Here is a 27,226-nt window from a genome sequence, read left to right on the forward strand (position 1 = left end):
TTAAATATTTTATAAGTAATTCATTATTAAGGCCTTTTGGTTGCAAAGTATCATAAGTAAAAATAAACCAACTATCCTTCTGTAATAACATATCAGAAGGATCTAAATATAAATCAGAACATGTCAACACATACATTATATAGAACCTAAACAAATCCAGATCACTATTATGATATTTGAAAAAAATGTGACGCTGCAGGTCTGGTAGGACAATTAGTTTTGACATCTCGGATGACTTCATGTATCTTCATCCTAAGCTAATATATGGTCTTCCAATATAAAGCTTATTACAGGGGCAAAGTAACCTATACACCACCATTGTCTGATAACAATTAAATGCTCCTGGAACTTTGAACATCTTCCCATTAATGACGCATGTAGTTTCCTGTTCTAAGTAGCTACAAGTATGCAGCCCTTACACTAAAACCCCAAAACATCACTACAATATCTGTGTGTACAACTCTAATTGCTATGCTAGGTAAATTGCTATATGAAGTATGTAATTTCAAATTCTTATATATCACATCTGATATAATAATATACCAATCTTTCCTCAAGATACATGATACACCTTCAACAAACCGCGCATAATGAGTCACAAAATATATATCCTCCTATTCCCCTTTATAATTTCCACACACCTTTTCACCACATTGATATTTCTGAGTAAATTGGTTATCTCTATCTACAATCTTTTGCCATGATGTAATGAGAAGATTGTAATTATAACCACTAGATAATAATCTATCAACTATATCCACAGCTACGAGAAGATTGTAATTATAACCACTAGATAATAATCTATCAACTATATCCACAGCTACTGTCTGGAAATTAATCTTATCCGAACATAAAGTTCTAGCCCTATAGAATTCACCATAGGGGATAGATCTTATCAAGTGGCCAGGATGTGCACTAGATGCAGTCCACTACCTTGCTCAAACTTCAACAAACTTACCATAAAATAGCTTGATTCATTATGAACTCCCCTTATAACTCACACCACTGCCTAGCACTAAATGCCCTCCAATGGCTTGAACTCCCCCAACAACTCTGGCTATCACAATTTCAAATAGTACACACTATTCTACAAAAAACATCTTCATGCCCTGCTCTATCCTTCCTTGTATCCCACTACTCCCCACCTAGGCCCCTATGTATCTCTAACCAGAAACTTCTAGATATCTACCATCCAAAGAAATGTGGGTAAACTTCTGTATAAACACTCTGTTGCTCAAGCCTGGAAAAAACTCGCTGTACACATTCACTCCATCATTCATCCTCTACACTTTAAAAAAGAACTTAAACTGTATTTTTCAACACCAAAACTTGCCCCTGCCATGACCCAACCTCCTTTTCTCTCCCATATCATATTCATACCACTTGAAAATTTTGCAACACTCTCCCCCTATTTCAGTACTTGTACCTAATATATGTATACTTAGCTAACCCCTTCTCTCCATTATGAAGTATTAAAATTTGAAATGTATATTACTGTTTATCTCTTAAGACTAATTCTCTTTGCTTATGCACTTTACATTTGCTTATTTTTTCCATCTATGCTTTGATTTTTTGAACTCTAATTTGTCTTTTATCCTGTAGCATGAATTACTATTTGGACTGTAAATGCTTTTTGTACGTAAATATTATAAGAAACTTCTTTTGTAATCTGGAACTTTCCTCCTCAGGTCTCCACTGAAAATTGGCTTCAGGCCCAGTTGGACTAACCCAGTTAACAAATGTCAATAAATAAATAAAGATACATACAAAAAGAATTCACAGAAGTCTCTTTTCTGTATAACGTAGAATGCATTGTATCATTAACAATATAAAACTTAACATCCAAATAATGAATGGTATTATCATGCATGTTATAAGTAAAAGATAAAGCAAAGGAATTCTTCTGTATAGTCTGCGTAAAACCAACAAACTGTTCCTGTGAGCCCTGAGCTATGAAAATAAATCATCAATGTAGTGTTTATAAAACATCACATTGTTGACAAAGTAAGAATCACTATACAAAAAAAATTCCTCAAATCATCCGATAAACAAATTAGCATAGCTGGGAGCAAACTTAGCCCCCCATAGCCGTACTCTTAAGTTGTCTATAAAAAGCCCCGTCAAAAGAAAAACAATTATTATTCAAAATAAAACTAGCTATATTTAAAATACTCTGTAATCCATTAACATTCATTAAATAATGTTCAATGGCCTCTAGTCCATATCTGTGTTCAAAAGTGGTATACAGACTACTAACATCAACTGTTGCAAAAAATACTCTTTCCACCACTTGATACACTTAATTTCCTTAAGGAAATGCTGTGTTTCCCTAACATGGGAGGGAAGATGCATCACATAAGGTTGTAATATTTTATCCAAATCTCCCTTACCCTTTCCGTAGGACCCCCCCCACCTGAGATACAATTGGCCTCCAGGTGGGTTCTCCATATTTTTGTGAACTTTAGTAGGGCATAAAATAAGGGAATATGGGGGTTCACCATGACCAGTAAATCTTTCAGCCTTTCAGACAAAATGTTCCTAGTAACCAAATCGTCATAATACCTGATTATATTTGTTGCAATGGATTATGTTCTTGTAATTGGTATTCAAATTCATTATGCGATAAATTAAAACACATTTTCATATAAAAAAAAAAAACATTCATCACCACTATATTTCCCCATTTATCACCTAGTTTTATTACAACTCTATCCCTTTCAAAAGTTTTTAAAGCCTTCCACTCCTCTTTAATAAGATTAAACTTAATCACATATTTAAAAGTGTTAACATATACAATACTCACCTCTTTAACTAAATCATGAAAAACTAAAGCTGTTTTATTAATAAAAGGGGGTACAAATTTATTTTGACTCTTAAAATTTAAACGTGTGACAATACTGCCTAACCAAGGTTCATTTAGACACTTTTTGTCCGTTCTCAATTGAAAAAAAAATGTTCAATTGTAACTTACATAAAAAAGCTATAAGTCCACCAATATTTCTGGAAGAAATATCCTAGAAACAGGAATAAACTTTAATCCTTTTCTTAACACATTAAACATGTAGTCATTTATATTTACATCACCATATACTACAAATGAATCAGAAACATTAAAAGGATGAGTGATATAAATAGAATCATCAATAAAAGAATAAGAAACATTGTACTCACCAGTATTTTTTATTATGTCCTTTTCGAAAATTCAGAAAGTTTTTCCTCCCTGTGCCTTCTTCTCGTCCAATTATAGCATTCTCAAATGTAACAGTATTCAGTGACTGCTCTTTCTTACATGTTGCTTGACTTTTCTCCTGTCCCTTCTGCTGGCCTTGTGTTTGGCATACCCCAAAAGAATGAGGATGATACCATTCATTTCCAATGGTTGCCTTACCCCTTCCTGATGATGGTCGTTGACATCTCCAAAGTGCTTCACACTCCCATAGGAGCCAATCAGTTTGTTCAAAGTGCTACTGATCTCATTGCAGCTTACTTCATTTATAAAGCGTCAGCTCCTCCTCCAGGGCTCTAACCTGTGCAAACACTTCACCCACCTGTTGGTCAACACACCCCCTCGAACTATTCATTACCCTGAGCTTACATTCAAACAGCTACCAGTTTTAGCATTTAGTAACTCAACCTGTCTTTTATCACAATCAATCAAGATTTTAACAAATTCAACAGAGCAATTTAGAGCAGTCTGTTCCCAGCATTGTTTAATATCTGTAAAATCAGCTCTGAATACAAAATAAGATTGCATGGACACAGTCAAACCTTTTAGAACTATTCCATGCAACAAATGCTGCACAATATTAGTAGAATGCTTTACCTCTTTTAGTGCATTGTATCACAAATCTGCAATAAAATCTTCAATATTAGCTAACACATCTTCCACCTCAGTTTTCCACTCCTACTCCACTGTTTCTAGCATTAGTTGCTCCCATATTTAATGCCATACTCAAACATTTTGTCCATTCATTAATATAAGAGCCACACCTTTTCTCCATAATAAACCAGTGGATTACATGAAAATACCGCCAAAAAAGGAAAAGACCATGAATATTAAGAACACAGCTTACATGATTGTTGCCAAATATAAACTTCCACACTCCAAAATTTAGAAAAAATGTCATTTGGCATGAAAAAGCAACTTTATTACAAACCAGGAACTAGATGTCAAAAATAATTCTCCTACCAGCCCTGTAGCATCACATTTTTTCAAATATCATAATAGTGATCTGGATTTATATATGAGGATGTGGATGAGTTTGTTGACTTTAATTTGCATCTGTCTACACATGGACCATACCCAAGGTCAGCTATGTTATTAATGTGCTGTGTAGATGCCTTGAGCACTTTTATCTTCAAAGTATAACATTCCTCTTTAAATACTGACATGTTTCCACCTGTCTTAAAAGATGCCCTAATTACCCAGTTCCTCAAGAACTATGCCTTAGTTGTAGGCCTTCTGAAAAGTCTCCACACTATGCCTAACTTTCCCTTCACTTGAAGCTTTTTAGAAGGTGTGGTATTGAAGCAGTGTGGTTCTCTTTATGAGTCTGATGGACTCTGAGATCTACTTCAGTCTGTGTTCCAAGCTACCCACATGATTGAGATGGTTAGTGATCATTTAATAGCATGTAATCAAAGGCATTATTCTATGCTGGTCCTCTTTGATCTTTCCACCACATTTTACAACATTGACCATGTGATCTTTTTAGATTATTTGAAGACCTACTGTTGGGTTTCTGGCATAGACCTAAGTGGTCTGCCTCCTACCAATTAGCACGCATTTCACCTGTCTAGAATTTTGCAGAATGTCTTCATTTTTGCTTCATTTTTTTTGGTGAGATCCTCACAAAATGTGTGGCTTTCTAGCAAATCACTAAGTATTGAAGTCTCTAAATAATGGCATACATTTGAGTTTAATACTTCATATGCTTCAGAAAATGCATGCTAAAGCAAATTGTGTAATGTTAGCAACTTTCTAAGTTTATAAGAGTAATATATATATATATATATATATATATATATATATATATATATATATATATATATATTTATATGGGTTCCCTTTAAATCATCGAATGTTCAGAACATCGAAGATTTAAAGTGGAAGTGCTAGGTAAGTGAGATTATGGAATGTTGGGTGTGTATGCAGGGCAACAAGGTGCCCTGAATGTTGTGTGTGTGTGTGTGTGTGTGTGCGTGTGTGTGTGTGTGTGTGTGTGTGTGTGTGTGTGTGTGTGTGTGTGTGTGTGTGTGTGTGTGTGTGTGTGTGCCATCTGAGTGTTTGCATTGCAGGTAGGGTACAGGAAATCTCCCATTTAGCACTACTGCATATAGCAGTAAATGGGAGATTTCCCTTACCCCACTGTAGTGCGATCTCGGAGTTGGAATATTAAAGTAGGGGGGTGGGGGACACAGCCCCCCACATGGGGAGTGCATAACGTAGTGCTTGCAATATTTTTCTTTTGTTTTTTATGGTTCACTTTGAATTTTTGATGTTCTGAACATCGATGTTCTAGTCTCGATGATCAGAAAGTCGATGTTCTGAACATTCGATTATTCAAAGTGAATATATATATATATATATATATATATATATATATATATATATATATATATATATCTATGTGTATGTGTGTGTATATATATTGGAGCCCTTCATTTGTTTGAACTTTCAAATGTTCGAAACTCATATGGACGACACCATATGAGCGAACGTTTGAAAGGCCGAAAAATTATAGCGGAGATCCCCGCAATAGTGCAGGACTGGGACATTCCCCTTTCCTGCACTGTAGTGCAATCTCAGAGTGAGAATATTTAAGTAGCAGGGGGTGTGGGGGGGGACACAGTTTTAATTTGTTTACAGGTAGGTAAATGGTGCTATTTCAGGATGTTGGTCTTTCGGAATATCGATCATATGGTGTCGGCCATATGAAAGTCAGCATTCTGAATGGGTGACATTCTGAAGTAGACCCAGAATATATATCTATATAAATATATATATATATATATATATATATATATATATATATATATATATATATTTTTTTTTTGAGCTTTTATCTCTCACTAATTATTTTTGGCTTTGCCCAGAATTCTTGTACTAAGTGGTTGAGAAGTATGCCTCTCAGAGTAAACTGTGACAATGGTCTCTAAATTTAAGTATTCATCATCCTGCAATTATAGTTATTTGTTCTCTCATTTTCCATATAAATTATATTACTCTTCACTGTGTATGCACTACCATTTGGTAAGTTACTTTAATAGGGAGGTTTGCAGTACCTCAACCATGCTGTGGACTCTCATTTGTACCTTTTCTTCATCTAAGAGAATGCAGATTGCTCAGTTCTACTAGAAGATGGCTTGTATTTTATTATTAACTTGAGTGAGGAAAAGCTCAACCTATCTAAGACTGTTTCCAAGATGTTTATGCTATCTTAAGCTCAATAACAGCTCCTGTTCATGTTTTCTATATTGTATGTGGCAGTAACAGATGGGAATTTGTGTCTAAGGAACACAATGTCAAACCAACACTTGTTGCTTGCCTGTCATTTTAGAAAGAGGGTCTAACTACCTTCTAGCTGTGGTATATCAATTGTATGAAATGCCTTATGCCTTTGTTTTTTTACCTGAATTATTATAGTGCCTTTCATCTAGGGCTTTCAAACATCAGGCTTAACTGGTTACAGTCTATGAAATTTTGCAGCAAACTTCCTTACTCCAGCCTCAGATACAGTCATATTACACATATCCTGTAGCAATTTCACTGGCTCCTGGACAAACAACAGCAAGGTGCTGGTGATGGTGTTTAAGGCATTTCCTGCTCAGGGTTCCACCTGTTTAAAGAACGTTTGATGCCCTGCCAGCCTTCTCATATTTTCTGTGCATCTGCCTCAGAACTGCAAGTGATCCCCAAGATCAAGACTGAGTCTTCAGGGTGCAAGTCCTTTTCCCAACATGATCCTTACCTGTAGGATTCATTACAATGGCAGCCTCATGGGTACACATCTGCATATAGCTTTAAGAAATGCCTTAAGATGTCACTCTTTCACTAAGGTTTCCAAGATCCCAATTAACCACAGTTCCGTTAGGCTTAACTTAAAGTTATATGTGACTAGTTGTTTCTTAATGGTCCTTCATGGCTTCAGCAAAAAAAAAAGACGGAAATTACAAGCCTTTCAGACTCCCCCAAACTTATAAACCAACTCTGAGATCACCAAACCTAGTAGAAATAAGAATATGCATACCTGGATTTGTGGCCATTCATTCTGCACATTCTGTCACCTGGCATTCTGATTCCCAACATTTCAAACAGTTTGCCTGCATTTTATTACTGCAATGTATCAACTTCTATAGGCATGTAAATATAAATTAATTGACTGATCTTTATCTTGGAAAGCCATGTGAGAAAGCATACTGGCTAGGAAAGATAATCTTAAAAATATGAATAAATTCAGAATGACCAAAAATATAGAAAAGCCAAGACTTGACTGGATTTCCTGGACCAGACTCTGAATTCCTGACTGCAAATGTAACTACCCGAGAAATGGGAATCATAAGAGGAGTTTGTGAATTAAGCTATGGTATACCTTGGCGGGGTACTGCTTGAACATAATTTGCCTAGATTTCTTTTTCTTGGCTAAGACCCTTCCCACAGATGACATAACATCAGGAGAAAAAAAATAACCCAGTTGGTAGTGGAAGTGCTGTCAAAACTTAGAAAATTGTATACCTTCACAGTCTTTGGTAGTGGGGAGCAGTTGGCTCTGGGACCCAGGAGAGAAAGAAAAAGATGAATGATGTGAAGGGGGGCTTGATTGGAAGGTTTTGGGGTGGATGAAAAACCAAATTCTTCACAGTGGAAAGCTCTACAGGGAAGTATAATGGAATTTCATGCAGCAGTTAAGAGTAGCTGTAAGCAAAGCAAAGCAAAACTCTGATACAGAAAGCTATGCAGTGGTATTAGAAAGCTATCTGCATGTTTATCTGAACTCATTACTATGAAACTGCTGGATCCTGACATGTAGATGGGCAGTTTCATGGTATAAAACTGATGAGATACTTTTGTTCGTATCTTAAAATCATGAAAAGAAACATAAAACATGTTACTAAAAAAACTACTGGGTGATGATTACCCATGATTCTCAGTGATGACATGTGCATTGCATTATTCAGTTATGTTCACCTGTGCTTTAAAACATCCTGACACTACTCTGTGTAGAAGTATCAGGGAAATATGAGGATACACACATTTCTATCATTATACATGTCACCCAGTGATATTTGGAAACCTGTGAAGGAATCAACAACCTATTAAACTCATCTAAACAAAATTCAGTGAGAGCGGAACTTTCTCTTTTTTCACTGTTGTGTGACATTGGAGTAGCTATATATAAGTTCAGGAAGTGTGGGAATGTCACCTAAATGGCGGGGGTGCAGGAGCTCTTCCCCCATTCATAGAATTAGCAGTCACTTAAACTATTGTTGACCTATTAATATGAATCTTGATAACTGGACTTGCCGCATTTTTATTTCAACACAAAAGTTGCCGAAGCAGTTGACCTTAATAAGATCCTTACAAACATGTTTATTTTTTCATGGCCCCTGTACTGCATATTACTAAAATGACTATAACTCCAAATATTTTATTATGAACGACAAGAACCCACCGTTTCAATCTGATTGCTATACTGCATGATATTTATTGTAATGTTTTAAATTTTATAAAGTGATTAGATTTTAGGCATTAAAATTAACATTAACCTGGAGTTGACTACAGAATTATTTCAAATTATCAGCTTTTAAGTAAAATAAGGTATTTGAAAATGAATAGCATACAGCTGCAGCTAAGAAACAAATAATTTAAAAACTGCATTTCCTCATTTACAAAGCAAGTCATTTTTAAGTGTGTTTAATTTTTAACTTAGCAAACTAACTGGCCTAACTAACTGGTACTATAACCTGTAAACTAACAGATACTTTCCAGTAATGAGTCTGGCTACAAGGGAAGGAATAAGTAATGCACCTTGGCTTCCTCGCCGAGTCTTTGGGTCTGTGGGTTTTTGCTAACTGGTTTGCTTCCTTCTCAAAACCCAAAGATAGGTGTTAAGGAGATGGTAATTTTTTTTTTAAATTGCCTGTAGGCGTGTGGAGTATGTATGTACCCTGGTGTGGACTACCATATTGTCCAGGATTAGTCCCGGTCATTACATCACTGGTTCGCACACACACAAACACACACACACACACACACACACACACACACACACACACACACACACACACACACACACACACACACACAAACAGTTTAGCATAACTTATATGCTTTTGGGAGATGAAGCAAATGAAGAGTACAGGAGTATTCCATGCACGTACTGAGCCAGTATACGCATCTCACACAGACAGTACACCTGAGATAAGGACTAACCTATGGACCCTATGTCAGATTTTAGAATAAAATGCTTATCTGTGGACAGTAGGCAAAACTGAACTTAACTCTGAATTACTGACTGCTTGAGCCATATTTTACTTTGGAAATGTATTTTCACCCATGGTTTATTAAATGTACATGCTCACATTTAAAAATAATTTAAAACATCACAAAGAGACAGTTCCTATTATGGTTAGAAAGATTTTCTGTCACATTCCTATTCAGTTAATCAGTATGCAGAGAGTAAACCCTCTTCCATGCAGATGCAAATTTTTTAACACTTGAGGAACTTGTGTTACATTTACTGTTTGAACTGACTGGAAACAAGCCATAATCAGTGTGTCTAGGGATGTAATGTCCTAAAAACTATGGGAGAAAGTTTGTTTCTTCTGACTGAATTATTTTTCTTTATTGTTTGCCCTGAGAACTAGAATACTCATATTTCTCTTTCATCAGCTGAAATAATTATACATGATTGCTGAAGAACCAATGAAAATTTAAAAAAGTATTATGTCTTATTTCTGTAAAACAATACAAATTCATACAACAGTATAATCTGATATTGCTCTGATTATTTCAGACTGGTTATTCTTAAATATGAAAATATTGCAATATTATGACTCTCGTATTTATCAAATAGCAGTATTGTACTTTCAAGAGATTTGTACTGTTTAACTTGACAAATGAAGCTGTGAGATGTACTTCAAAAGTGGACTTGAACCAATAACCAATAACCTGCAGATACTATGCTGCTTTTGAGAGTGCTACTATGAAACACCAATCTCTACGATCCAAGCAAATGAGATACCAAAAAATAATGCCTGAAACACAGAAGACTGAAAATATTAACTTTAAGGTTTTTTTTTTTTTGCAGCAGCAGCAGCAGCAGTAAAAGCCGCCCCTCATGTATACCCTTAAACTTATATACACCAACCTCATGGTAACACCAACTCAGAAAAGGGAAATAATCTCCCAAAAGAAGTGAATCATGGATGGCGCACAATTAGAAATTGTACTGAAAATGATTACTAATAGAAAACAGTGACCAACATTGTATTCTTCATTTTTTTCCCTTTGGGCTATTGATGCTTGAGAAATTTCACCTTGACCACCTCTAAGGGAGATACTTTTGAGTGTACTAATTGGTCTTCCATGTGTACCCAATGACCTGATAGACAACTGTTATCTCTTTTGTTTTCCCTAGAATGCACCTCATTTAGTCCTGCAACAGGGGTCCAATGCATTGGCATTCTTATAATAAAAAAATATTAATAGGAATGACATTAAAATAAAATGTTAAGAATATAGAAAAGCAAATATATTTACATGGTTGTTTTCCATTCATAGCATTTTTCTGATTTTGTCTTCAATGCATTCATTAAACACAGCATTAAAAGTAATCAAAACTGAATTAATACTACACATGACCTTCCACTGAAGCACGGTATAACATTAGACCCCGTATTGGCATAGTATGCTTATTAACAAAACAAGTAGGTGAAGCCTGCAAGTTTGAAGGACATGAGGCTGCAAAGTTTCAAATAAAAAAATGGTCATTTGTAGATTAATGAGAATGACTATTTTAAAATAATTAATGGCAAATCCATTTGACTCAGTTACATTTGATAGTATTACTCACATGGCTATTGTTTGAAAAAAACAGTAGCTGAGATAAATAACAAGGACATATGTGCTGTAAATGAATGCTGTAGTAGTATGTTAGCAATTGTTCTGGAGCTTTTCTCCACGGGCCTCCGCTGAAAATGGACAGCTGTGTCCAGTCGGACCTCTCCAGTAAACAAATGTAAAATAAATTTAAAAAATCTCATTTTACAAACAATGCATGAAATAAACTGATTAGCATGACTTTCCATAATGTAGAAACAGTGGTAATATAAATCTTACCTAAAGTAATGGGAATCTGGCAAATTTCCTGCTGATGTTAAGCAAATAAGAGATGTCTAATAAACATTTAACTACATGAGCACGCAGTGTAATCTATGATAATATATCTGTAAATGATTAATGCACTTAATCATGGCAGTGTCTGTATAAGCATTTCCTAAAATCCAGTAGGAACTACAAATGTGTTTAAAACATTACAATGTTTCTCATTTAGAACTGTGCATTTCATATAAATGTAAAACAACAGATTTACCTATATCTGCATGGCAGAATGCTTCCTGTGGGTGTATAGGGGCACAGCTGCATGCATCAACCAGCTCCTGAAGTCTTAGTCCAAAAAGAAGCATCAGTGATGCAAACAACCTTCTGAGTGTAGCATTCATATTCCACACACAGCTACTGTTTGTTCACTGCTTCTTAAAAATATTTACTTGCACTTTGTTTCAGAAAATCTCAGCTGCTCAACAACCTTTCTTAATCTTCCTTTACTTCTCAAGTTTGAAGACGTTCCCTCTGCTAGTAATTCCTCCTGTGGTGTTGAGGTTGCCTTCGTGCGTGTGCATCTAATATCTAATTTCTCCAGCCCTGAGTATTAAGTGATTTGTAGCCCTGCCTTCATTTAACGAAAGCAATGTGTTATTGGTTAAATACCAGATGACAGCAGCTGTCCTCAGGGGAAGTGAGGTTTATGAAATTTGTACGCTGGCCTTTTATGAGTCATTACAATGAGTAGTATTCTAAGACATAGTTAAAAACCATATGACTAATGATTTATAAAGAAAACTCTACTTATATGGAATTTTGAGAAAAAAGAGAAGGCAAACGTAATCGTCTCTGCTTTCCTTTTCACTATGTTATGTTATGTACACTACATGGTAGTTTTCTGTTTTACAGTTATAAAACCTCAACAGAAAAACAAATAGTATACACGCTGTTCCAAGATAGTTAAATATATTTAACTGATAATGCTTATTGTTCTTTTGAGCATATGTTTTGCACTTTATTGGCTTTATTGTTTTCTTTACATATTTATTTTGTACTATGGAAATGTGTTTTTCCAGTACTAGACAATACATTTTATAGCCACAAAATGACTCCAAGAGTACCTTTTAAAATATATACCTAAAGGAGGTGTGACAGTCTGCTGTCAAGAACACTAATATTAAATACACTGAACCTCATGTCTTTTTGAAACTTTTACAGCATTTCTAAAAATATTTGTGCAGAAAATGATATTTGGAACAATTGAAGGACAAGAACGTAATGAGATGTCATCGGCTTCCCTACACAATCTTGAGGTGAAATTCCCAAAGTGTCAGTTTCTTGCAGAAAAAAGAAACTGAACAGCATAAGGCTAAATACTTTTCTCCATAGAAAATCATTGCTGGTGCAATTAATAATTGTGTGCAGGCAATGATTCAGTTTCTAGGGAGACTTCCCCCTTCTTTGAGTAAGTTTGTGGTGTCTGGAAGCATGAACTTGGTATATATAAGTTCAGGCAGTGTGGGGGGGGGGGCTTCTTTCACATTGGAGGGTGCTGGGGAGCTTGCCCCCTGCAAAAAACATGAAAAAGAAAATTTTATTGCCTTTTGATTTTTGTACATTTTTTTTTCTTTCTGTTGAAGTGTCGACTTTCAGGAAGTTGCCGTTTCCTAGTGGAACCAATACCAACAGGTTTTTGAAGGACAAGTGCAATCAGGTACATTTAGGTAGAGTGTTTCAGAATGTCATTTCCTCTTTCTGGAGTTGGCTTCACCTGTAAATCCTTGGTGATTTGTCAGAAATTGACTCAACCTGCCATATTAAACTAGATGGAATTGAAACCACTGAATAAGCTTAAAAGTAAGAGTTTTTGCAAGCCTTTCCACACACCAAAGATGTTAATATAACGGGTCTATATTATGTCAGTGAAACAGCATTACAGCAAATGCCATTTCACTGAGACATATAGACCAAAATCAGAAAAGAGCAAAGGCTCACGTCAGCGATTTCTTTCCCAGGGAAAGAAATCACTTGGCCTGAGCTGTGACATTGCCCTTTACCCGACTGTAGTGCGATCTCGTAGTTGGTATATTTAGTTGGGGGGGCATGGGGGATGAAGCCCCCTATTTTGTAATATTTTAAGTGGTATGTTGTGTTTTGTTTGCTCACTGATTTTTTTCCATGGGGAAAAAAAAATCAGTGAACTCGGGTTTTGCTCTTTTAAGATTTCAGTCTATATGTGTCAGTGAAATGGCATTCACTGTAATGCCATTTCACTGACATAATATAGACCCTATATACCAGCTTCTTGGTCACTCAAGCAGGAAGAAGGGAGAAATCTCCAAAGGAAAGAAAACTCTGACAGTACATACATAGAAACAACTCCATGAGTAATTTCCTACAAAATACCGGGATCAGGGATTTAGATACTGGGAAGCTAAACTCAGGGAGTAGACTCCTCATGGAATTAGAACTTTTGGAAGTACAGGAAAGCTAAATGCACTCTGCAGGAGAGAAAGGAAAATACTTGAGTTTTATTGAATTCTAGGAATTTCCCTTTTCTCCATTACACCAGAATGTTAATGCGGTTTAGCAGAGGATGTGAGGGGATGCAATATCCACATGGGGAGCATCCCAATAAAATATCAGTTTTTAGATTTTACAGGACACAGTCCTGTAATCATCAGTGTATGTGTCTAGAAGGAAATCATTACATTGTTGTACCAGACCCCTGTGTAATATTTTGATACTATGAAGGCTTTCCTTCACATACTCATTTTACAGCTGCATGTATAACAGATGTTTGCAGCTGTATGCATATCTCTGCATTTGAGTTTAAGAGACTGAAGTATGCAGACTTAATCTGTAACCACAGAGGCAGTATTTTTAAAGATTCTGGCTATGGGACTAGATCCTCTGCACTGAGAGTGCAGCGGGGCTTGCCCTCTGCCGAAAAAGGAATTTTTGATAATTTGTTAGTGATCATGAGTGCAACCATTTTGAGCAAGTTGTGGAGGCATAGTGGAATACAGGCAAGTGGTATGTCTGGCTTTTGAGATCATACGTCAGATCATACTAAATCATTGCCATGCAATCAAAGTGCAAAGGTACCATTACTAAAAAAGTTGGCATACATATCTATATAGGTTCATAGGTTCATAGCATATTACTAGGCTAATGACTCAAGAGCCTTTACAAGCCTAGACAGTTTTACCCAGATTTTTCCCAATTTTCTATCCCTTGTAGAAAGTTAACAAGGGTCAGCAAGTGTGGTTTTGACTATTTTTGCAGACTGCTTCTGTACATAAAGGACATGGGCACCACTTCCAGGAGTGAATTTACTATTTCCCATCCATCGATCTAGATTGAGCTTGAAGATGGTCAGGAAAGAGATCTGCTTCACGTTAGTAGGAATCTTATTTCAGAGGAAGGTCAATCTCTGGGACCCATATCTGTCTCTATAGCATGATCTATTCATGTCAGAGATTACGTTTAAAGCTTTTGAGCAGGTAACCCTCATGCAGTTAGCTTCACAAACATTTCCATCAGAACTGGGTCAGAGACTGCCTTGTAAGTCAGACACAGATCACCCCTCAGTAATCAGTAGGAAATTGAATACAGTGATAGGGTGTTTACTTGGTCCACACATGACAGTTAGTTATACTCTGAACTTTTTTGGTGAAAAAATTCTGAGGACACTTCAGCTGTTGCAAGTGCCTGGCACGGTACATGTCAAAGGGTGCATTGTACTCGATTATTGATCTGATGGATGATGAGTACAGAGATACTATGATATCATTACATCTGGATGCCATGCCCTTACTTATAAGCTGAGCCACACAAAACAATTTCCTCACCAACACGGGCACATGCATAGTGGACAAATTTCAGATTACTGCTTATCTGAGTACCCAGGTCTCTCACCACTGGATCCACTCTTGGTGGGTGCTATCAATGTTGTTATTTGCAGGGATATTTGTTTTCCCAAAGGTTATTATTATTATACACTTCTTCACATTTAGTTTGTGGCCATGGTTCTGACACCAGTCATTAGTCTGCTTCTGTAGAACATCAACATCATTTGAGGAGTCACTGATTGCCCCCAGCTTGCAGTCATCAGCAAACTTGGTCAGCCAAAAGCCATCTACATTTGCCTTGACATCTAAGAAGTATATTCCAAACAGGAGGAGACCTGGCACTGATCCCTGTGGTATTCCACTGGTGATGGGCCTCTTGTTGGATGTGGATTCCCCCACTCTAACAATATGTGTCCTATCCATGAGCCATTTGGTTATCCATTTAATGGCATAGAGATTTATGCCCAATTGTGTGAGTTTACCTCTAATACCCAAGTAGGGTATTGTGTCAAATGCCTGGGCCAGGTCAAGGTTGGCAATATGCACTGTCTTACACTCATCCATGGCCTTGGTGACTTTCTCAATAAAGTTCACCACATTGAGAAGGCAGGGCCTGCCACTGATAATGCCAAACTGGGTCCATGATCATATTTTCCATAGCCTTGCATATGAGGCTAGTCAGACTTATTGGTCAGTAGTTTCCTGGGTCAGTTGATGCTCCCCCCATGCAGAAGTATGACTGTTGCTGTCCTCCACTCTACTAGGACAAAGCCTGTCTGGACACTGTGTTTAAATAAAGATATGAATGGAAAAGACCTTAACCATTATGCCAACCCCACCAATATGAGTACTTATTTTTTACATGAAGCAAATTAGGCTTTTTTTAATAGCTTAATTGTACACATATGCAGTCCATGACATCAGAACTGAAAGACATTCAGCCTTAACCAAAATAACATGACATCCCTCTCTTTCTATGTATTCATACCTCTGCAAAGTAAACAAATAAATTCATAAATATATGACTTTGCAATGGAAAGTATGCTAGTAAAAATTTGACACGTTTACTGAAATTTAAGATGTAAGCATGTGCCTGTAGAATCAATTCAATGACATATCTTATTGTGTTTTACACACTGTTAGTCCTATTCATAAGGATCAAGCACTGTGGTATATGGCCAAAATGCACTGGAACTGTGTGCCAAAGGACTACATGATTCATACAGACTGGTGCACATTGGGATTTTACCCTCATATGTACTTTTATCACATTGTGTACCTGTAGTGCTCCATGAGTGGAGTATACATGAAAAAACACCCAGAATCATACATGATTCATAAAATTGCATAGACTGCAAAAAGGCTGGTCTCAGCAAGGATTTGGGATTGGGGGCTGGCATAATGGCTTGGGTGTTTACCTCAAAGTCAAGAGGTACAGAGTGTGGTTTTCTCCAAGGGAAATTGTCTAAGCTTAAAATGGCTCTCAAAGGCAGCTGGACTAGTACCTATTTATGAACTTATGAGACTTGAACTGCATACCTGCAGATGTTACCTTACATTTTTGTGCACTAATCATCCTTCTCTGGAGATGTCTTACTGTGTTATGACGGCTGCACAGCACATCAGTGCTGCATTCCAAAAACATCCTTTGCTCAGCAGGAAAAACATAGTTGCACTCTGCACTCTTGTCACCTGACCACTTGTATCACATGTGCTTGCTCCATCACCTGACCACTTGTATCACATGTGCTTGCTGCATTACCTGGCCACTTGTATCACACGTGCTTGCTCCAACAAGCTTGAAAGCTGACAATTACATATAAAGTAGTGGCATAGGTTGAAAGAAGTATTTTTGCCAAAGGAGTGGAGGTCAAGCCTGTCATACCCCACAGAACTTATATATACCAACTTCATGGTTGCACAATACTAGGGAAACAAGAAAACCCCAAAAACAGTGGAGAGAGGTCTTGGGCAATATATTTTTAAATGTTATATGTATATTTTTCATGATTAATTAGCTAATTATTAAACTGTTTTCTTGGCTGTGTGATGTATTTAAACCTTTCCTTGTGTTGTCATGATGTCTGATGAAGCAGTATTTTCTAACTGGAAAGCGCTCCATTAACATGAAATGGTTTTCAGTCCTATATTTGATCCATGTGTCTTTATAGGAATTAGTGTCATTGTTTGATTCGCCCTGCTTTTTGTGCTTGGATTTATTACTAGAACATTTTTGTTAACCAGACAAGCTCTCACATGACAGCAAGAGATTCCTCTCTGACTGCATGTTTATTGGCATATTTACAGAAATATGAAAACATATATGTATAATTAGCAATATAAATAACACTGAATATCTCTCAAGATGTGCAACTTACAGTGCAAATATCACAGACAGTTTTCTTCAATAACATCTGGGGTTTCACCTGATGTCATGCAGTAGTTTGTAAGTCACTTAGTTTTTGAAATATTAAATACATATGGATATAGTGTTAGTTTTCATATTTACTAACAAACAACCAGCAATATCTCAGGTATATTGTGATATAAATGTATATTGACAATGAGTTTGCCTGTATCCCACAATGGCATATCACAACATAGCCCTCAATAATATGTAGGGCTCTCAGTTATAAAAATGTGAACACAAATATGAAGATATGAACAATAAGTGACAAGTAGTGATTAGTTTTGCTACTACAGCACATCCTAGATTTAAACCTTATCATCATTTTGTTAATAATTCCTTGCCATTTGTAATGCTGCCTATTATTAGCTGCTAAGTTGCTTAGTTAAAGAAAACAGACCCAATAAATGTCTTGACACCATAAGGAGTTTTGGGTATGAACTGAACATAAACAAAAAAGGTACTTTAGGTGTGATTGAGTTAATAACAAACGGGCATTGGACTTAGGCATTGTCGACAGTGAAGTTGCCCAAGAGGGCCAAACATGAATGGCCCTTTATAGTATTCAGTGAACACTGCAGATGATTCATTATTCCATAGCACACTATATGAGGCCCATAATTCACTATGTTAAGTATCCGTGTCAGCCTTATATGTAAAACAATGTTGATGGCCTTGGTAGAATCATTGCAGATCAAATTGTTTTTAAGATCATTCCTTATGAAAACCAGGACAAGTCATAATTCTGGGTTAGATTAAACTGGTAAGATAATTCATCCATTAATGAATGGCCTGATGATAGGTCTTTGAGTTATCTACTAGGCCATCCTTTATGAGATTCTAGGGTTAGGTTGTCCAATCCCACCAAAACCTTTTGCAGCACAGTATCTTAAACATTTACTTCCTATCCATTATCATTAACCATTCGTAGGGAACATGATATGTAGCACTGATGGTGGATCCAAATGTCTGCATATTTACTCCCCCAGGATTGCAGGTGGTAGTCTCATTCATTCCACTGAGCTTATTTCCTATCCATATAAATCTCTGCTTCTACTTCCAAATCTCAGAACTTTCCAATATTGCTGATGCTGGAACTGCCATATCGTGTTTTCTTATCAATCTACCAGTAAAGTAGTTATAGTTTATCTGTTGATATGTCACCTAACAGCTGTTGTAATCTGTCTGCCATATTGATTCTGCCAGTCTTTGCATTCATGCACGGGTAGCTCTGAGCAAGTCAATTAATTAGACAGTGCTTGTATGCAGACTTGAAAATTCGTTAATAAATAAAGAAAGAAATCTCTTAGTGTCATCGTACATTCTGAAACTGATCACCCTATAGCATATGAGTGTGTGTGTGTGTGTGTGTGTGTGTGTGTGTGTGTGTGTGTGTGTGTGTGTAAATATATATATATTTATATATATATTTATATATATATATATATATATATATATATATATATATATATGTATATGGGAACCATCAATATGTTCGAAGTTTCACTACTTTGAACCCCACCTCACCGAGTCCACTTGTTCAAAGTAATGAAACTTCGTACATTGACTTCGGCAGTCACACTACATCACGGAATGGGAATATTCCCTTTTTCCTCACTGTAATGCGATCTCGGAGTTGGTATATTTAAGTAGGGGGTGTGGGGGGACAGCCCCCCACATGGGGGGTGCAGGGGGTCTTGCCCCCCTGCAAAAACATGTTTTTTTTTTTTGGGGGTAGCCCGGGAACTAGACTTCAGCGAAAGTGCACTTTAATTTAAGTAGACTTTCACTGAAGTGTAGGGTCTACTGCTCTATTTCGAAGAAGTGTATTTTCAATGTAGAGCAGTAGACCCATACATATATATATATATATATATATATATATATATATATATATATATATATATATATATATATATATATATATATATATACATATATATACACATATATATAAAATATATATATATATATATATATATATATATATATATATATAAAAAACACTTGTGATCGACTAAGGAGCTGGTTGACAGGTGTGTGACATCACACAGCTCCCATGGTTGAGGAATATGCCCTTACCCTATGTTTGTATGATCTTGAAGTGAGAATACATAATGAGCTTGAGGTGTGGGAGCACAGTCTCCTACATGGATGGTGTAGATGGTAAGCCCCCCCTCCCAATGATTTTCTTTGTTATTTGGTTTGAAGATTTGCATGTCCCAAGGGTGTTTCTCAGTCCATATGTACTGGTGCATCAGTATCAGTGTTTTCCATGTTTTGATTTTTTGCCAGTCAATGTTTAGTGCATTTGAGAACATTCTATATAAAGCAAACACTCTTTCAAAGGCTTATTTATTTAAATATTTATGTTCCGGAGAGCAAGACCCCCATGTACCCCTCTCCTCTTACACTAACTCCATAGTCATACAGCAATGAGGAAAAGAAAACGTACCACACTGAGTGAATCACTGCTGACATACAGAGAAAAACTCCTAGAGGTGTGACTATAATGGAAAAGTGTGTGTTGGCAAGGTACAAATATTATTTTAGACTAATTTGCCATGTAATTCCTACAGTCCTAAGATCCTAAATCAAACCATCAATGATTGTCTATAGCTTAAATAATTTTTGATTAAATTTGATTGAACCAAATGTGTTTTCAATGATTTTTTTCAGTCATTTGTGTTTAGATGACTTAAACCCATTATATACATGGATATATAATTACAGCTCAAAATATCGAAAGCGCATTTAACCGAAAAGCTTTTTGAGGTGAAAAACTCTGAAAGCAAAAAATATTGACAGCACATTTAACTGAATACTAAAATATAAACAAACATCTATTTCTGTAAGACACAATACACAATACCCATTCATTCAAAATGTGTCAAAAAGCAAATGCCCTGCTCCTACCACAATCAACAAATAAAACTAGCCAATGAAAAAAAATCACACCACAGAAAATACTTCTGACAAAAATACATGAAACATAAAAGTCAGTATGGAAAGGAAAGTGCTACATTTCAAAATAATAAAGAAAATATCCAGAAATGCTCAGTATACCCATCCTTTCAAAATGTGTAAAAAAAAAACAAATGCCCTGCTCCAACCACAATCAACAAATAAAGCCAGCCAATGAAAAAAAATCACACCACAGAAAATACTTCTGACAAATGCCCTGCTCCTACCACTAATAACTAATAACTAATAAACATATATCCTTCTATTCATATGTAGGTACTATGCCCTAGGGCCCATACAAGCCTAGCCAAAAAATGTACCCTGGCTTTCGCCACCCAAGAAATTTATTTTCCTGTGCCCCTATTGAACAGAGCCACAGAAGTGATCCCTGGGAAGAATTTCCCATTTCCCATCCAATGATAGCATCATTAACAAACTCAGCCAATTTCATGCATGGGTATTGAATTACACCCCAGTTATAATACCTCTAACTGAAACTTGGCTTAAACCCCAAAATCACGATCAACACATCCTCCATCTTGAAAGGAGGTGATGTTGCCATAGTTTACTCACTTAACCTCACTCTCTCCCATCCCAAGCAATCTACCCCCTCCTTTGCACCTGCTGAATTACTAGTGGCAAACCTTAAACTCACTGACTATAGCACCATCACAGTAGTAGCCATATACAGCCCACCAGGGAACAACATTCCCCTACTGGAAAATATACTCTCTTACCTCTCTCTAAACTTCCCCAATGAAACCATCCTTCTTGGGGACATCAGCATTAATTGGCTGAACCTCAATAATCTAAACTCACCACAACATATAAATATCTATGGATTTACTCAACTAATCAATAAACCTACCCATTCGAATTACTCCCATTCTCAAAGCTCCCTGATAGATTGGATACTTGTATCAAATCCTAGCAAATACCATAACCCTGAAACTCTACCTGACTACTTGAGTAATCACTCACCTATAAAAGTGCTCAGATATACCAGCCATCCCCCTGAACCACACCAGTTAATCACCTGCTGCAAACCTTCCAACTTTAACCCAGATATATTCAGAACCCTTATCTCTAGTATAAACTGGAATTTCCTTACTCAGCTTCCACTAGATGAAGCAGTTAATGCCTTCATCTCAACCTTCCTTAAAATGTTGAATTCTCTAGCCACACCCAAAAAAGTTTGGGTAAAAGCTAACGTATCACCTTGGTTTTCTAAAACCACCCATACCTACATGATAATAAGAGCTAGGGCTTGGAAAATATGGATACAATCTAAACTTCCAACTGACCTGCAAAAGTACAAACAACTTAGAAATCTCACCAAAAAACTCATCAACAAAGACAAGAAAGATTTCAACTATAATGCTCCTAAAACTTTCAAATCTGACCCCAAAAAATTCTGGAATGCTATCAACAAGATACTATATTCTGGAAACCCAACTTCACCAAACCCATGTCTTGACAGGTCACTTGCAGAGACTGCTAACTCTTTCAACACCTACTTTATCAAATCAGTTTCCAAACTTTTTAACCCTCACCCCTCAAACAACAAAACTTCAAACCCCGCTCTACCCCCTTCAACCACAAACTCAATAAACTCCTTCTCTCTCAAGCCTGTCTCCACTAACTATATCAAAACGTTACTCTCTAAGCTACAACCCTGCTCTGTATCTGCTGACAATATCCCTTCATATTGTCTCCAGATTGCTGCACACTCCATTACTATGCCTATATCTATCCTAATTAATCGCTCCATCTCTGAGTCCAAAGTCCCATCTATCTGGAAACAGTTTTACACTCTTCCTATACATAAAGGAGGTAACTCCATAGAAATCTCTAACTTCAGACCTATTGCTATCCTCTCCCCTATCTCTAAAGTCCTAGAGAAATGTATACACAAACAAGTTATGCATTATCTCATACAGGAAAATCTACTCACCCCCGCAGAGCACGGCTTCTGCCCCAAGCACAGCACAACCACTGCTCTACTATCCTTTCTCAACACTGTAACTCTAGCCAAAGACAACCATAAACACATATCCTGCCTATTCCTTTACCTCTCAAAGGCTTTTGATACTGTCTCCCACACTCTACTACAACTGAAAAAACTAACAGGCCTAAACTTCTTTCCTGATGCAGTTTTATGGTTCTGTAGCTATCTCACTGAAATACAGCAATCAGTAGGATGGGAGTCTGTGCTATCCAACCCTCTATCAGTTAAAACCAGTGTCCACCAAGGATCTATTCTTGGGCCTCTGCTCTTTAATATTTTCACTAACTCACTTCATACCTCTTGTTCTCAGTCTACCCTTGTACAATATGCTGATGACTCCACAGTCATCACCATTGCTGACTCACCCTCTGAACGCCTATCAACTACCCAAACATCCTTCAATGCTGTAGAGACATGGCTGACTAATAATCATCTCATCCTCAACCCCAAAAAAAAAACAAAATTGCTACCTCTTCCTTCCAAAATCTGCAAACCATATCAAATCTTCCTTCTCTATAACCTCCCTAAACAACACTCATATAGAAGTCGAAACAAGCACAAAAATACTTAGCATTACCATCGACTATTGTATCAAACAATCCCACCAAAAGCTAGGTCTCTTGTATAGAAATAAAAAATACCTCACCCCTGAAGCTAGAATCTCTCTTACACATGCCTACCTTCTACCCTGCCTAACATATTGTTCCCAAATACTGACAAATTTGAACACTACCCTACTAACCAAATTAGAATCAATCTATTATAAGAGTGCTCGATTCGCAACACAACAACCATATAAATCCCACCACTGTCTTGCCTTAAAACACCTGAACTGTCTAGAATTACCTCATATGTTACTACAATCTCAGCTCCAGATCATACACTCCATTCTATATCAGCCTGAATTTTGCTCAAGTCTATCACCCCTCATCTCCCACTATTCCCCTACCAGACATCTCTGAAGTGCTTCCCAAGACCTATTAAATGTCCACAAACCAAAATTCAGGACAGGATGCAACTTACATAGCTACCACCCCTCTACTGCATGGAACAAACTGCCACTTGAAATAAAGAACCTAACCCATCCCAAACAATTCAAATTAGCCACCAAATACTACCTTAAAAAACACTGGATCTGCCAATATATGCCCCCTCCCTGACCTCCACCTACCCACACACTACTCTTTCACTTAATCTCACAAAAATCAATATGCACAACTTGCACCCTTGAACAACTTGCATCTTATGTTTTGTTATGAAACCTTCTAATCCTTCCTCATACTTAGCCTACTGAACCATAGATTAGTTAATTTTCTTATGCACCCTAAACTATTGCTATACAGCGCTTACTGAAACTGAGATTAGCTTATATATGTAGCATGCACATTATTTACTTACTATATTTTTTCTGTTGCTCATCCATCTGTTTATTGTATTTTTTATGTTTTTTGTTAACATCTGTTTATAACTTGTACCTTCTAGTAAATTCTTTACTGTTATGTATAGATTTTTTGGCATATGATGGAGCTTTTTTCCCCGGGCCTCTGCTGAAAAACGGCTTTAGCTCAGTCAGACACTCCTGGTCAACAAATGTAAAATAAATAAAATAAATAAATAAGTATACAGGTATCTGTAAAACTGAAATTAAATAAAAGTACTAACCAATAAACCCCAAAACAACATATTAACTGATGAAATTGACAGCAAAGGTCAACAAACAAAAGTAGCAAAGAAACACATACAGAAACCTATAGAGATCAAAGATAACCTTTCAGCAATGACAACTATACAAAAAACTGCTCTGTCAGAAGAATGAGTAAGACAGATAATACAAAATAATGACATGCCAGAAAACATCAGTAAAAAAGATACCATTGTAAAACAAATGCAATACAAAACAGACAGGAAAACAAGCAGAAGGTATAAATAGGTTCATAAGTAAGTACTAGGCAAACTGCCCTTAGAGGCCATTTTAATCCTAGGAAATTTCCCTTTTTTTTTGCTCAAAATAACCTGTTCCATTTGGTTATAGATTGGCCTTATGCATTCCATGGTCAGTAACTATATTTTACCGTAACGAGAGTACATGGGATCATACCATAGATAACTTGAGGGGGATCCATGCAATGTATAAAGCATTTACGAGCTGCAGCTGTCCATTAGTAGTACAGGAGAAAGTCTTGAGGTAAATTATCTGTTTCCCATCCATAGATCTAAGTTCTGCTTGAAAATGGACAGAGATGCACTTTGTTTCATATGGATGGCGGAAATCACTAACCTTACATATACTTAATAAAACTAGAGAACAAAAATCAGAAAACAAATATATATAGCCCAATAAAATGGGTAATATTATTCAATAACAGTATTACAAAACTGGACTAAATAAGTAATATGTTGATAGATAGACAGACATACATATATGCATATAGTTAAAACAATAAAAACAAACAGAGTAGAAGACATAAATGAAAATGTTAGAGTAGTCTTAGCAAAAGTTCTGAAAACAAAAACAATCAGTACAAATTTCATCTGTGGCCGAAAATAAGTATCAGCAGACTCTCAATAGCAAAATCAGATTTATAAGAAAAGATGGTGCTTGTTTCTTGGGAGGAAATTCATGATCAAGATGGATAATATACTAAAGAGGGAAAATTACACTGACAACCAATGTCTACATGGAAAAAGTAATGTTTTCCAGTAATGGCATGTGGTTTTAACATTGGTACTGTTAATAAGGATATGTACTAGAAAGTCAATGATTTTCAAATGTAGTATTTGAGAAAACAGTTTTACCACTCCATAGACTGCAGAAGATGAAACCAGTCAATACATAAGGAAACAAACCCAGGCTGCTCATTTGATGGTGGGAAAGTAAAGAGTGACTCTCGAACATCACTCTTCTTTTTTAACTTTTTTTTCAGGGAAGCAATCCCCTCTGCAGCCCCCATACTTATATATACCAAGTCTGAGATTTCCATGCCTTGAAGAAAAGGGAATGCTCTGGGAATTGGCCATGTCAGACGTAGTGTATGTATGTCTGTTTTTTTTCCTACCATTCAGACTGTGTTCTTCATGTCATGTCTGAACAACACATAGGTTATGTCGTAGTCGTTCTGTATAACTTTATCAGTTTGCACATATCGATTTTCCATTTTCCGGTTTATCAGCATTTTACCACTTCCTGTCCGTATGCCAAGCTGTTCTTGAGGCTTCCATTCCTTGTGTAACATTATTTGAATATTTGATTAGTAGGGATGACAAGTTAGTGGAGTAAACAGATCACGCAGTGAAGAGGGCTGGCAGATGGCCAGCTCAGTGATTTAATACAACTTACACCAGTTAAGTGATTATCCCTAACCCTCACTTTGAAGCCCCATCTTAAACATTAAAAGTAAATTCAGCTTTTATTGGGCATGGGTTAAGGTCAAGCTGTTCATAGTATTTTTTGTGTACCATGCTCAACATTTTGTACAGCAGATGTTTTTAGCTTCAAAGATATGACTGTTGTTATTGAAATCAGATATTATACTCTTAATAGTAACATTAATTGTGGTAACTTATAAATTCTGGGTTTCTTCATTTTAGAGTCTAAAATATTTTTTATTCATTTGTATAATCCATTTTGGTTAAACACTATTCTATTTAATCATGCTTGTGACGCCCCACCTCTGGCCAGGTAATCACAGAGCCTCAATCCTCACCACTAGCACCAGTGGGGGCATACACTGGGAGGATAACAGGTACACAAACATTATTTCCAGATACAGCTCATTGCATCAAGTGCAATTTCCCTTAAGAGCACACAGAGACTACAGTCAGTCTGGGGCTGGTTTCACCCTCTTTCTCCAGATCCCCAATAAGACTCTCCACTGGCACAGCTATAGAGTTGAGATCTCAGTTGAGTGGCTAAGCCAAGATCTCCAACACTCTCTCAGTCCGAGCAGTGCTTTGTGTCCCTGCCCAAGTAGCTGACACACACACGCACACACACACACACACACACACACACACACACACACACACACACACACACACACACACACACACACACCCCTGGGAAAGGCTGGCACAGGTTTACTAGCTATGCCCCCTTCTGCCCAGACTATGAGGTAGTTATTATTGCCACCAGCCACCTCTTTATCAGCTACTTGAAGGCCCTTAACAAAGGGTGTCCAAACTTAATGTGTAATGTAACTATTAATATGAATGGTAGTTTGACCAAGAGCAAGGCTATTAGGAGTGGCCTGCATAGGGTCTCCAACTAAATATGCAAGTACTCTCAGAACATAAATATGTCTCTACACAGATTAGCCATAATGAAAGGTTTAAATATATTTAATAATAAATAATAAATGAACAAGAAAATACTCAGTATATACTTACAGTTACATCAAAGTTCAAAATCACAGGAAATATTTAAAACAACATTGCAGGACAGTCGCAAACAAAGAAAAACATCTCAGCTAACCTTTATTATATTCCTGACTGTATCTTAAAGAATTACTGTACCCTAATAACTTACTTCAGAACAAGCCAAGCAGATGTGTTGAGTGGACCTTCATGTTGTCAGGTCAAAGACAAAATACAGAATACCCAGTCTACCTCAGGGAGTTCTTAAATTAATATCTCAAATATTACTACTGGTATATCTTGCAGAATTACAT

General features: G+C 36.6%; 2 protein-coding genes across 2 annotated transcripts in view; one reads left to right on the forward strand and one right to left on the reverse strand.

Annotated features, from left to right (window-relative positions):
* Positions 1-11,917, reverse strand: part of TIMP4 (TIMP metallopeptidase inhibitor 4) — a 72,343-nt gene extending 60,426 nt beyond the window's left edge. Inside the window, exon 1 of the mRNA XM_044078055.1 lies at positions 11,595-11,917. Within this exon, the coding sequence (XP_043933990.1) occupies positions 11,595-11,724 (130 nt within the window). The 5' untranslated portion in view covers positions 11,725-11,917. The remainder of the gene's footprint in view (positions 1-11,594) is intronic.
* SYN2 (synapsin II) overlaps positions 1-27,226 on the forward strand; it is a 1,726,111-nt gene that overhangs the window by 911,093 nt on the left and 787,792 nt on the right. The window lies entirely within an intron of this gene.

This window comes from Protopterus annectens, chromosome 7.part0 (genome assembly GCF_019279795.1).
Source record: "Protopterus annectens isolate FY-2018-M chromosome 7.part0, PAN1.0, whole genome shotgun sequence".
NCBI lineage: Eukaryota > Metazoa > Chordata > Ceratodontiformes > Protopteridae > Protopterus > Protopterus annectens.